Source organism: Mya arenaria, chromosome 11, assembly GCF_026914265.1.
Source record: "Mya arenaria isolate MELC-2E11 chromosome 11, ASM2691426v1".
NCBI classification, from domain to species: domain Eukaryota; kingdom Metazoa; phylum Mollusca; class Bivalvia; order Myida; family Myidae; genus Mya; species Mya arenaria.
The window spans coordinates 64,339,854-64,354,716 of record NC_069132.1 but is presented as its reverse complement, the minus strand read 5'-3'; the positions used below and the strand labels follow the sequence as shown (position 1 = coordinate 64,354,716).

General features: G+C 35.9%; 1 protein-coding gene across 1 annotated transcript; it reads left to right on the top strand.

Moving 5' to 3' along the window:
* The first annotated feature begins 1,906 nt into the window (after positions 1-1,906).
* LOC128208689 (neurofilament heavy polypeptide-like) lies at positions 1,907-4,699 on the top strand. The gene is made up of 2 exons (XM_052912236.1): positions 1,907-1,914; positions 3,973-4,699. Exons 1-2 carry the CDS (start codon positions 1,907-1,909, stop codon positions 4,697-4,699), a joined length of 735 nt encoding a protein of 244 aa, XP_052768196.1.
* Positions 4,700-14,863: the final 10,164 nt, after the last annotated feature.

The window sequence follows — 14,863 nt, the reverse complement described above, 5'->3', positions numbered from 1 at the left end:
TGAACATTCTGTGAACATTGTGCGAATGAATTCTTAGAAGAAGATACATGTTCGCAGATAGTTCGCAAAATATTTACATATTATTCACAATAACTGTTCACATTTAATGCATTTTTTCTGTAAGGGTTCACTCTTCCCAAAAACAGGACGTACGCCAGAACTAGAACCGTACAAAGGTTGAGAAGCAAAACTGACCTCGTAGAACGTACGATCCTGGAATAATTATATCTCAATAACATCTTTGGTGACACTTGAGCATCGTTTTTATAAGTCAATTGTAACAATGTTTATGACTATTAGAATTATTTCGAATCTAACACTGACTCCTTCATCGATCTAATTACTCATCCTCAAATTTTGTCGAAATTATATAAAAACGTACCTCCAGAAATATACATAGGTTGTGATAGTAAGAAACAAGCCAATTATAGATATACTGCATCCCACAATTGATTAAACTCACAGGCGGCGATGGTGTACAGTTTCCTAAGAAGTAAAGGCAATCTCATTCAGTCTTTAAGAAATAAATGACGCATTCTTTTAACAAATATCACATAAGAAAACTCTCCGATACGTATAATAAGTGTGATATACATTTAATAATGCAGTATGATGAAGTACATCAATAAACATCTACGTTTTACAGCTAGTTGTATGTATACAATTTCAAAACAGTGTTTTGGTTAGCATTTCAAACTAAAATACGAATTATATAACAACCGTTTCAGTGGTACTTGCGGGGCTCATAAGAACAGCAAAGTTTGTCAAGTGGTTACAATGGCAGGTCACGGTTCCCTTTTTGTTTTCAAATTGATGCAAACTGCAGCCGTCAGTGGACCAGCGGCCATTTCCGCTACAAAAGACACAGAACAGTCGTAAAATGTTTGTATATTGATAGATGATTCTAGATGGAATAACAATATGACAATATGATTTTAGTGTTTAATCTATAACTTTATACAACGGAAAGATAGGGAAGGGAAAAACCCATTTGAAATGGCCTCAATGATGGCTTTCTAATGTAACATAATATTTTATTTCTTATGAACTTGCAATTTACTTTTACGGTTCTAACAAGATAAACATAAATTGGCGTCCAATTCCCAACCCCCCACAAGAGGTTTTTTTAAACATTTGCATAGGCTTTGGATTTTGGTTAAAAAATCAACGTATTAGAAGTGAACTGATTAGACTGACAGTTTTACACAGCGGTTTGGAAGTTTTCAACAGAAAGAACACACAATCAAACAAGTACGCATCACTTAGCTCATTATTATTGCAAAGTATGCACATGACGCCAGTATCTTCTTGGATGAAAATGTTCAGAATAATTATTACTATAATCGGAAGGTTTATTTTGTTTCTAAAGAGTCTATTAGGCATAATTGTTTGTCAAATAATATAAACAAGCATGGTATATCAAATTTAAACTTAAAACATGCCGTCATGTGTTGCAAACTTCATGTGTTGTTAAAATCAGTTTCCCTCAAATGAAAATATTTCATCGAATGTATGTATAATCAATCATTTTTAATATACCTTTGAGTTGTTTTCCAGAAGGAACAGGCAGGCTCCATAAGTTTTCTCTGCAAGAAATGACCAAACATTTAAAAGAATATCAATTAATGCTCAGCCTATTGACAAGTTGGATCGATCAGCACTTTTTAGGCCTGCATCTTCACAATCTTTAAAAACGATTTAATGAATAAAAAGCTTTCATTGAGTATTAACCATTTACAATAAAACAACAAAAACTACTGTATCTAATCTAATAACCAAAACATCAATCAAACTTCTGCTAAAAAGGTAAAATATCAAGTAAGAGCAAACACTTAACGAAAGACACACAACCTCACATGACGCAACTATCCAAATACCGTTATTAATAATTGTCGGGGTAATCACCATGGCAAGGTCAGTAAAACCAAATAAATGTCAAAATCTAAAATAGTTAAAAAGAACGATCCCAGCACTATTCACACTAATGTTGAAAGGTCAACATACATTTAAACGGGACATAAAACGGCATGTGACAACATACACAGAGTACACACATAAAGTAAAATATCGAATGTCGAAATATAAATTCAAAAGCGTACATACATCAAAGACATGGAAGGTTATCATGACGTCCACTGTTCTGATTTGTTGTCCGTGAAATCTTAAGGACAATACCTTTGTGACATAAAATTTTGACCCCGTTGAAAAGTGACCCCATGAATCATTTTTCAACGTTGAGAATTGACTCGGGGTCATTTTTCAACGTTGAGAATTGACCCTGCCAACAATTCAACATAAAGTTTTGATCCAAAAATCGTTGAAAAATGATCAGTCGTTAAATTTTGATCACAAATGGGGTCATTTTTCATCTGGTGGAAAAAATATAGTTACGCATAATAGAGACGTCCTTAAATTTCAAGCAATTCAATAAAAGCTATAACAACAACACAACTATACAACGTTAATCATGCGCGGATCCAGACTACAATGCCGGGGGTCAAACTTATCCTGAAATATTGACAACCAAAAGTGTATCTTTCTCAATTATTTATGAACAACGAGAGAACAATATAGTGTTTACCGCGGGTGTATGGTCTCTATTGCGTCTAATAAGGGAACCTTCCATATCGTAAGGGGTCCGATTTAAAATTGAGAGGGAGGGAGATGGAGGGCATGAACATATTTAAAGAAGGGCTTGTCAAATTTCAGGGGCCTGACCCCTCGCCACCCTATCCTTTACGGCACATGGTGACGTTTCTGTACGTTTCCGTGCATAAGAGTGGAGTAATACAATGTTCCTCACTTAAGAGGGGCATATAAATTTACCCTCAAGACCATGCGTCAGTGCACCCCACCTTAATTGTCAAATCTGTGTCCTTCAAAACTACAAAAGTGTAAGATCTAGAGCCATGCAACTTTCATTTTTAACATGTCAGCATTAACTCCTCATTTTCGACATAAATGGGATTCGTTCACAGATTGCCTAATTGCACTTTTTTATATTTTTGTTTCATATTCCAAAATAAACTGATGCGTCGCATGATAGATTTTGAAAGCTGACAATTGGACTTTTTCAAACTTTCTGGATATACTTTTATGGTCAAAAAGTGTCTTTGAAACAACCTGATATTTTAAGCGTTAGTAAAGCCATGCAAACCTGTCTTTATGTCGAAGGAAGTATTCAGATCAGTTACAAAAGTACATGTTATCAGTACAGTTGGTTCTCCAAAATAAGAATTGATTTGGTCGGACCACTTGAAGAGACCAAAAATGGTTTGCTTTGTTGTAGCGTGCGGAGTAAATATGTTGAGCCACTTTTACTTTATTTCTATAAATACCTTTTCAATAAATTGTCCCCGTCACCCTTTTGAAGTTGATATCGAGGTCGAATATATGTGAAAGTAGCAGGGCTATACATATGTGTGTAATCTATGGTGTAATCCTTTTCCTGAAGAACGTATGTTCATAGCACGACACAACAATCTTCGTTTTTCCTTGTGTATGGAAGGGAAGCACGTCTTCCTATAGATGTAGAGCTGCCATAAACTGCTGGTACACAAACTGATCTCACCGACAGGGTTAATGTATTTCTGGACTTAACCAGGCATCGCGAGTCTGCAGCTAAAAACATAGAGATAAAGCTGTAAAAGCATAAGAAACATCACGATAAAAATGTAAAGACATCCGTATTTGAAGTTGGTGACGATATGCTACTACAAACACATTGAAACTTACATGAAAAGGCGGAAAGCTAGATCCGTTGTGGACGGGGCCGTTCATTGTTGAACGAATATTAAACAATGTTTATTATCGGCTATCGGAAAGACCAACGGCTATAAATGGGAACTGACTGAACGCATATAGATGATCTGAGACATCTGACACGGTATATCAACCTGACAACGTGGCAAACAATCAAAATCAAGACACGAAATCCCGCCAGTCAGCGTGACAAGACACCAGACCCTCCAGTCAGCGTGACAAGACACCAGACATCGCCAGTCAGCGTGTCAAGACGCCAGATACCGCCAGTCAGCGTGACAAGATACCAGACACCGCCAGTCAGCGTGACAAGATACCAGACACCGCCAGTCAGCGCGACAAGACACCAGACTCCGCCAGTCAGCGCGACAAGACACCAAACACCGCCAGTCAGCGCGACAAGACACGAAACACCGCCAGTCAGCGTGACAAGACACCAAAAACCGCCAGTCAGCGTGACAAGACACCAGACCCCGCCACACAGCGTGACAAGACACCAAACCCCGCCACACATCGTGACAAGACACGATACACTGCCAGTCAGCGTGACAAGACACCAAACATCGCCAGTCAGCGCGACAAGACACCAGACACCGCCAGTCAGCGCGAAAAGACACCAGACACCGCCAGTCAGCGCGACAAGATACCAGACACCGCCAGTCAGCGTGACAAGATACCAGACTCCGCCAGTCAGCGTGACATAATACCGGATACCGCAAGTCAACGCGACAAGATACCAGACACCGCCAGTCAGCGTGAAAAGATACCAGACACCGCCAGTCAGCGTGACGTGATACCAGACACCGCCAGTCAGCATGACAAGATACCAGACACCGCCAGTCAGCGTGACATGATACAAGACACCGACAGTCAGCGTGTCAAGACACCAAACACCGCCAGTCAGCGTGACATGATACCAGACACCGCAAGCAAATAATATAAAAGAAAGGATCAAGAAATGGGAATTCCTTTTAAAAATAGAAAAGTATCTATTGATGAAGACGAAGATGTTGTAATTAGTCGCGTGGAGACGAGTAGCATCATATCATTTGACACGGTTGGTAATACTTGACAAAATGAAAAATGTCAGGTGTTGGATATTAAAGTAAGGAACTAAAGTACAAGTTACTGCCAGACCTAAGAATACGGCACAAATGAGAGGAGATGGCAATTGCTTATTAAGAACATTTAGCTATTTGCTGTCGGGAGTGCAAATTTACCACGCCGAAGTAAGACATGGCGCTGTAAATTATATCTTAACTAATTCGGCACTCTTTGAGGATATACAGATGAAACTTTACCTTCGTATTTAAATAAAACCAAAATGTGAAAATGTAGGCAATGGGGAACGCATATAGAAATTCTGGCTTTTGCCACAATGTTGAACACGAACGTGTTTGTCTACTGCAAATATGGAGGACATATGTGCTGGACAAAGTTTTCGCCAATGAATTCAACGGCCGAATGCAACTTTTACTTGCTTCACCGTAATGACCACTATGAGCCCGTATTAGACGTAACAGATGTTATCTTCAGCAAACCCCCGTATCTACCAATAGGAAAATATATTCCAAAACAATTTAAGGTATATGTGTCAGGCGCTGTGCTGTGTGATGCACTTGTGAACGACTTCTGCGATGAGAGAGTGTTAGAAGAATCTGAAACGCGCCCAGACTTAATTTTTGTTCGTGCTTTTAATTCCAGCCCATACAATTTTCCTGGATCCGAACGTATAGGGAATCTTATGGACCCAAATGTTTTCAATCTGCTTTGCGACGAAGAGGACTTTGTTAATCACTGGCTATAATTTCAGTCTGTCAAAGTGGAGTAACTGTTTACTTTCCCATATTGACATACTGGACGTATATAATTATGATTTGAAAGTATAGTAGACGATTTCCTGTTAATAGTCATTAATGAACTTCACATGTTTGATATGCTTGAAGGAGCTTAGTTTGTTGTTTTCCATAAAAATCGTTGAATTGATCGTGTTTTGTCACTTTGGTCATTCCATAACATGGTTTTCGTAATACAACTTTTCATTCATTACCCCCAATAAACTAAAGAATCACAAAAATGTCGAACTCCCACCAAAAACACATAATTGACGCAATTACAGGTATTCAAAAGATGTTCATATTATCATATAATTAAAATCGGGACACAATTTCTACAATCAACTTATAGTCGAAAAAGATTGGAAAATTCCTTTTGCGATTTCTAGCTTTATTAAGTGAAACCTGTTCTACTTTGGCTACACTATTTAATAGGCAAGGGTACAAGCCCTATTAAAACTGAATTGTGAAGTAGTGGCGAGGCCTTTGAGCATTGTGATTACCCATTGTCCGTCCGTCCGTCGTTCGTTCATAATTGTTTGCATATACCTGGAGTGAGTTTGAAAGAGACAGAAATGCATAACTTGTATTGGCGTAATTAGCCAGATCCCTTTACGGGCTCTTCGCGATCAGTTACGACGCATTGAAGAGCGATTTTGCTATTCTGGTTTTGCAGCCATATATAATCTATTAAATATTATATTGGATACAAACTTTCAAAATGAATGAGTCGTCATAGGCGTTGTGCGAAACTAGGTAACATTGACTAATACAGGTCATCTGTTCAAATCTAAGGGATTTCGAGAAAATACGAAAACTTGTGGATAAAATCAACACGTCTATTTGTAAACATTGCTTCCCTAGCCACAATATGTTCGATAACTTTTTTTTTATCTTTAAAGTTATGATACCAAACTAAGATATCGATCGAAGAATACGTTTTTCAAAATTTAAAGAAAAAGACCACTTACCAGGTAAAAGTTAGTACCTGAATTGGTACTTTTCATTCTAAATCCGACATTTTGTTTGGCATAAAACATTTTTCTCACTTAATGTTTGCATGAAACGAAATTACGCTCTCCCCCTTGGTTGTCAGTCTTCAATTTTCAACATATCTAATGCGTTGAATCAGTTTATTTTGGAATATAAAACAAACAATCTTAAAAAGTGCAATTTGGCAATCTGTGAACTTGCCCCTTTAATCACTTAAAAAGTTAAAAAGTTAAAAATATGAAAATGATGCAAAAATGTTTATCTTACAACTGAACGGTAAAAGGCGTATTGCATTAGCTTATTAGAATATGTTTTCAACGTTAAAATATAACCTGCATACAGCTGATCAGTTTTCAACGGGGTCATTTTTAATACGTGGCTGCGGTCATTAAATAATGGGCATGGTCATTTTTCAACGTTGAAAATTGATCAATAATCCGTTGAAAAATGACCCATGGGGTCACTTTTCAACGGGGTCATAATTCATTGTTACACCGGCACGTTACAATGTCTTCAAGGGAAACCGACTGCTATCTGACAGTCAGACGACTGAATATCCATGTATCATGAAACAAACTCTAAAACAAAGAAAAACGTTTTATATCCAATGATTATCCGGAATCGTTTTGCTCACACATCCGACCTTTCAAATTTTCATTCAATAAATGGTGGCGTAGTAACGTAGTTGTGCCTCTCGTTAAGTGTCAGTTGGGCTTGAACCTTGTGCCTCTAAACAGGATCTTTGTTATTTGTTTGGCTATTAGGAGTGTGTGAGGTTATGGCCATTATTTGAACGCCAGTAGACTCACGTGCCAGTGACCTTGATTCAAATCAACAACACTTGTTATCATGTTCTGTTCTAATTTTGTACATGGATATTCTAGAAACTGACTAGAGTACAAGAATATATCTAAAATAGCACTCACTTAACATGAACTAGGGATTACGAGTCTGACAGATTCCCTAGAGTTAGTTTCAATACAATATCACGAAGACCTTAAGCTCTTTTAGAGTTCTCGGGTCACCCGTAATTTCATTTACAGCCATACTTTATTCGATGAATGTTAAGGCAACTGTGCACCAGATGATCAATTTGCAATTTTTTTTTGTCGAAAACTGTCATAAACATGGTATTTATGTGTGCAATGCATTGAAACTTATTAACTGAAGTACCACATAGTTTACAATTTATTTAAGTTTAGCAGTTATTTCGTATTTTTCCATTAAAAAAGAAAACTGGATATGTCGATCTAGTAGAATTCATTCCTTATGCGTGATTGGCTAGTCGGTGTTATAACGTGATATTACCGAGTTAGTGTATAGCTTAATTAGGTCACCCGATTAGAAAAAGCCGTCGTAGCTCAGTGGATGCAATTTTGGCGACACGGGTTCGAACCCGGTTTCCGACACAATTTTTTTTTACATTTTGGTACTTTTTTTTTACAATTATGATATCAAAGCGTAACACATTCTATTAAATAACTGTCCTGAGATTCGTTACAGAAAAAAAACTTTTTTTGGTGCCAATCTGGTGTACAGTCCCTTTAACAATAGTTTTAATAAAACGCAACTCACGACCCGAACTGTGTTATTCCTTGAATTTACAATCTTAAGCCTTCGATTTTTGTTTAAACGGGGGCCAGTTCCAATATTAAATAGTCTCCAAATCCCTTTCTGGTTGTACACTGGTTTGAACATCGGATATCAAGTTTGCACCAAACTGAATTTAAAGTAAAGAATGAACTTTCTAAAACATGATCATCTTTTCAGTCAAATGAATCTTGTTTGCAATTCATCCCTATTCAATGAAACTATCTTTATGGCTTTGCATAGTCCCTTGATATGTGTCTTACTACATTTTCAGCCAAGAACGTTATTTATGACATTTGTATTTCCCGTTCCACAGAGTATTCTAATAAATACATCAATGTTATTGTAATATAAGACGAAATCCTTTCGTATTAATTCCTTTTTTAATTCAAGAAGAATTTTATGCTCTTTTTGCTGAAAACATGATTGCTGATTTAGGTTGCTTCTTACGAAAAAAGGATCGCCAAAGATCCATTTAGTCAATATTTGAAGTTATTAAGTTGTTTTAGCCATTCATGCAAGTATGCTGGCTAGTATAGAGATTATACAAAAACATCGACAAGGTTTTGAATATCATCATGCGGGAAGTTCTGCAAAATAAGAACAACACCACAGGTCTGACACGGCAGATACAAGTTTAAAAATATTTTATTCAAACAATATATCAAACATCTCATTAAAACAATGTTTATCATACCTTTATAAGCATTGATATCTTAAAACGGATAAAAAGCTGAAAGCAGAACTTATAATGTTTCCCTCAGATGGTTGACTGTTAAAGCAAAAAGGATTGAGGCAAGTATCAATAATGATCATATGCGTATAAAACACACATTTAGGTTTAGTGGATGGTGGTTATTACCCGACCTGTCGATGTGCATAGAAGACCCACTCACAATTGTATTTGCGGCTTTAAGAAATCGTTGCTGAGTTGAAGACACTGTTTAAAGATATTTTTAAACATCTCTATTCTTTTTTCTTACACATAAAATGTCAAAAAAACGCTTCAAATAAATGGTTAAATATCTTTTAGCAGAAAATGAGAAATAGTAAGGAGTTTAAGAGTAGCACATTTGTCTTAATGATAATACTGTTGGCGTATTCTGGCAATATGCAAGATGGAGACATTATCTCTGCCATAAATTTCCAATGACTTTCCGTAGCACATCAGAGCCAGGTTAAGCCTATTCTGAAGTTCATAGCAGTGACCCAGCATGTTGAAGGTAGTGTCGATGTGGCCATGTTCTGTTACCATTGTGTACCCGTGAAGATACGCTAGAGCTGTTTGTGCTCTCTCTGGTTGATGTAGTTCCCTGTATGTGAGGTGTTGTAAGTAGTACATGAATGGGATGCAGTCAGTGACTACATTCCTCTTCCATTTGTGTTTATCTTGTATGTGTCCTGCTTCCATACTTCTTTGCATTTCATATTGAAGATGCCTAGGGATGCAATTGATTTCTTCTTTTGTGAAGGTTATACAGAACATTACATATTTGTTTACTACTTCGGTGTCTGACAATGTTATCAGTCTATTGCTAAACTCAGAGCTTGGCAACTGGCATTTCCTTTCATCGTGTGCACAGAAATGCCACATCTCTATCCCCATCATTCTGTCACAGTAAATCAGTACTTCTGCTGCTTCCTCGTACTGCCTTGTGCAGTATAACATGGAGGCAAATTTCAACCTACTTGGCATTTGGTTCGAGTCCAATGACAGCTGGTACCAGTTGAAGATATCTTGTGTGATTGGCTGTCCCTGGAAGATGCATCGTGAAGCCAGCATGGACGCAAGAGTGCTGCATAAGAATGGGGTGAATAAAGTAATTATATCCTTTTGAAACTCACTTTGAGAATCAGACATACTTTGTAGAATAAACAAGTGGCGTTTTACGCCATCGATTGAATTATCAGTATTCAGGTTATCCAAACGATTGCTAAGTTGACATGCTTCTTGACACAGTAGATCATCTATAATAAGACTACATGTCTGGGTTCTTGTTCTCACATTTTGACATGGTGTATTTACAAGACCTGAATATATTTTCAATCTCCAACCAATATTATCCATTCGAATATCAAATAAGCAATGCAGTTTTGTTTCGACGAGATTTTAAATGATGTTGTACAGTTTTGGCAGCTCCCATAAGTTCAACTTTCCCGATAACAGATTAACTCCAGAAATTGTAAAATGGGGAAAGTACTTCTGTTTCATACATCTTTTTAGTGTTGTCAATAGCAGACTCACACATTGCAAAATGTTGTCTTCCCTCCATATTTCCGGAGGATAGTTTTCGATTGTAAACATCATTGCAGTTTTAATGTGAAAAGTGCTAAATCTATCGCCAAAAATAGGCTTGAATAACGTTTTTCTTATTATTTTGACCAGTGTATATGTTTGCACTTGAATAAGGCTTAGATCAAACATAAGTACTCGTTCCATCAATGAAGTTGAAAATCTCCACTGCCATTTTGAATAAGGGTAACTTGTTGACTTTGAAGAAACCGTTAATGCTGAAGAACTACAGCTTGATGGTTTAGAAGGACTCTCAGCTTAGCCTTGTGGCACTATGAAGACTCCAACCTCCCTGGCCCTGTTTAATGTGTCCGGTTTGGGCCAGTGTCCATGGCGTGGTCTGCAGAACATGAATTTGCATTCCTCAGGCAGCTGGCTACAATGGTATGCAAACACACGGTCAATCATTTTATCATGTGACATTGATGGACCATGCCTAATTATTTGACCAGACTCACTCATTTGCTGTAGGTGGTCCTGTAGTATAATCATCGTATTAGCCTTTAGTACATTCCCTTCTTCATCCAGGACTTTTAACACTAGTAGATTTTGCTTTCCATACGTCCAATCACTTCAATCAAGAGCCACATGAGTACTGTTTACACAAGCCAAATAGTCCGTATCAGATTCCATTCCAATTGTTGTTGTAGCCTCACTTCGGCTTCCAAACATGTAACCAGTTTCATTTATATCATTGAATAAGTTACTAACAACACTTAGATTTTCCAACTTCATTATCGTTCTACTCCTCCAGGCAATCATACAATTGTTGACACCGATATCCCCCAACACCCGGGACAGTCGCCGTGAAAACATTCTCTCACTCTCCCTATCACTATCCATGATTCGTTTTAAATCTTAGTTCATATTTTTCTAACAGCCAAGTTCAGTAACAAAAGCACTTTAATTTGATTCAATAAAATAAAGTTGCTGATATAAAAGTTACCAATTACTCTAGTCTAGGTATTTAAATACAATATTAAACTCATGTTGCTTCCTTGCAAAACAGATAAGAACTGTTTATGCATTCTTTCTGCACACAGCTTAAATGTATGACATACCATCTGGTTCAAAAGGACGCTTCCACTATTTGTAGTGTAGAAAATAGTGGTGCAGGTGTAAGAATATAGCTGCACCTCTATTTCATAAATATAAGTGTATCTCTATTTTATAAATCCTCTATTACATAAATATAGGTTGGCCGCTTATATATACAGTTGCTATATACAGCTGCATAACTATATTTAGAGGTACACGTATATTTCATAAAATAAACTGTAAAACTCCTATCAAGCCATTTAGGCAACTCCTCGTTTCTAAAGTATGTTCTTAAAATACTGTCACAATAATAATCATTCGGTTTAAAGCTTTTCTACTTCATCATAATTGGGAGAAGCTGGCGTTCCTAAAGGCATTCCAATTAATGATTCTTCCACAATTGATTACTTCCTAATTGTCATTAGAAGTAAAGGAAGATTTGTCACTATGTATACAAATAGTCTGAGTTCCTCAAGGATTTTCAATTTATGATTCAACCACAACTCCTAATGATTGCCATTAGAAGTAATGGAATATTTGTCACTATGTATACATATAGCCCTAGTTCCCAAAGGAGTTTCAATTAATGATTCATCCACAATTCCTAATGATTGCCATTAGAAGAAATGGAAGATTTGTCACTATGTATACATATAGCCTTAGTTCTTCAAGCAGTTTCAATTAATGATTCATCCACAATTCATAATGATTGTCATTTGAATATAACGGAATATTTTTCGGAATTATTTTAAGTTTATGATTAACTGCTTGTTCTGGTCAGTGGAATAATGTAAGACTAAATCTAATGCATTTACTATAGAATGCGTTTGATACTCATGAACAGTTGGTGAATATTATACACAGATTCTTATTTGTATGCAGGTTGATACGTCTTTTCATTATCTTTTTAAATCATTTTCTTAGGTAAGCAATCATAACATAAAAATTATTTACTTAAATTTGCCGAATGTTATTGTTTCTAAACTCCCCTGTTTGCATAGGCATGATGTAATCATTTTACGTAATATTTAGTTTTTGCCATGACTTAAAACAAATGAAGATAAGATGGACACTCACGTGTACAGTCCCGTTCTCAATGACCATTCCCATAAAAATAGAACAGAACAGAGTTTATTCGACTTAAGCCATCACGGTTTCACATTATAAAGATATACACAATAGATAAATTCAATTGTTAAACAATTGGCATTTCACGAGCATGAGTTGCTACATATGTCTTATCAACAAAATATGTACTTAAATATTAAGCAATGTATGAGTTCATAAATATGAAAACAAGAGAACAAATATCAAAGTGCCACTTGTATTTAAAATTAGTACATAAAAACACTAGTACATACACATATATAACAAACAAAGATTTGGTAATTGCTTAAAGATTTACAGTTATTAACTATCGTCTCATAAGATAAAAATACCGTTTTTCCTGGAACTTTATTACAAATTAAACACGGTATCCTTCATCAGAACCATTGTTTTCGATAATTATTTATCCTTTTAGGTTAATTAAACAATTGCATTAACTGTCGTACATCATAATTCGGAGTAAGAGTATATCTTTAATATTTCATCATATCATGAATATATTACGCAAAGAGAAAAATCATACAGTGTTGCTTAATACGTGTTTTCTGATTCCATATGCATCTCATTTTTAGGCTGCAAGATCATTAAGTTCGGTTCCTTTTAGAATAAAGCTGTGAAATCAATCTGAAAACACTTAGACTTCGCCAGTAAAACGTACTGATCTTTTATGAGTGCAAATTTCATTATGTTTTATATTTAAATCTACGAATAGATAATACAAACACCTTGTTAAATGGATAAACATATGTACTGTACCTTCTTATAGTCATGTTTACATATTGTTTGAAATGCTTTGGTACCTCAGATAATATTAACACACGGAGTTCGAAATGAGAAAGTAAAAATTAGTGATTGCAATCTGTTATTTAAGGTTGTATTTACAAGAAAGGCGAGTGTCATACTTTTATTGGTTTTCAAATATTAACAAGTCTCATGGAAAAGATTCTTTTGGATTATGTAATAAGATCCTGACTACTCTTTTCTGAGTTATAAACACTTAAACTTAAATAAATACAATTAAATTAAGTGTTGTTTGCCCAAATTTAACCGCAGAAATCAACTCGTGAAAGGACATAGAGGTTTTTTTTATATCAGTTGTTAAGCAAGGCGCCAGTCTTTTCAAGAGATTAAGTATCAAATCAAGTTTTATTGCAAATTGATTTATTTGTGAATTCATTGTAAAGTGTTGTCTGTCTGATCACATTTTCAACTAGATAATGATTTATGTGAAGGACAGTGAACGTTGAAATTGAAGACAAAAAAGGTTTATGGTCTGAAATAATCTGAAATGCTCAAAACGTGTGAGTCTTTAGTACGTAGAAGTAAAGATGTATTATTGGCGAATTTTAGATGTAATCGTAAGCAAGTTTCATCTTAAGCTATCTGATCAAACGGATAGTGTATAAACTAATTGCATTCTCCCTTGTTAGTATGTCTGCGTTGGTTGCCACTCTCATTAAAAATACTTCCAAAAATAGGACATTATAAATGTCTTTCATTTTCGTGAAATTGAAGCAATACATTGAGGTAAATGGAGCGATGCATTGTGGTTTTCACTGTGCATGCGCACAAACATAGGATTGTAATACTGGGCCTCATCATTTCAGGGGTGGGTTATTTATCTAGCAAACATAGAACCGTTGCCAAAATACATTAACGCAGAAACGAACCTCACGCTTTGTGGTACATCTTGTACATGTAAAATAGAGAAGGGATATAAGGATCTACAAGTTATGGTTCAGTTGTACTTTAAAGAAGCAACCTGGAACCCATAAGGTGTAGTTAGAACACATGAATGATCAAGAATGGCGATGCGAGCAAGTTCTCCCTTAGTCGTTAAGATATTATCTTATTTTTTAATGTCTTAGAGTGAGGCCTTTTTCAGCAAGCGGGGAACTGAATTATGAGTATTGAGTGTTTAGCCGTAAAACTACAATATCGTAACGATAAAAAGCTGGACATCAGTTAACATAATATATATATATATAAAGTTTTATTCTGAACAAATATACACTTCAAAACTATTTGAGGCATGCCTTATCGTAAATCCGTGCCCCGACTCAAGTACACACATTGAATGTCGCACTTATAAGTATTAATGATTTATTGAAAGTAGAATTTTTCTTCCTGTTTTAAATCGCTATCAATCTTTAGAGAGTAGGAGTTTTCAGTATAGTTTATGAATTGTAATTTCTTGAAACTTAATACTTGTGAATGTGATCGCAAAGCGTATAAATCTTGATAT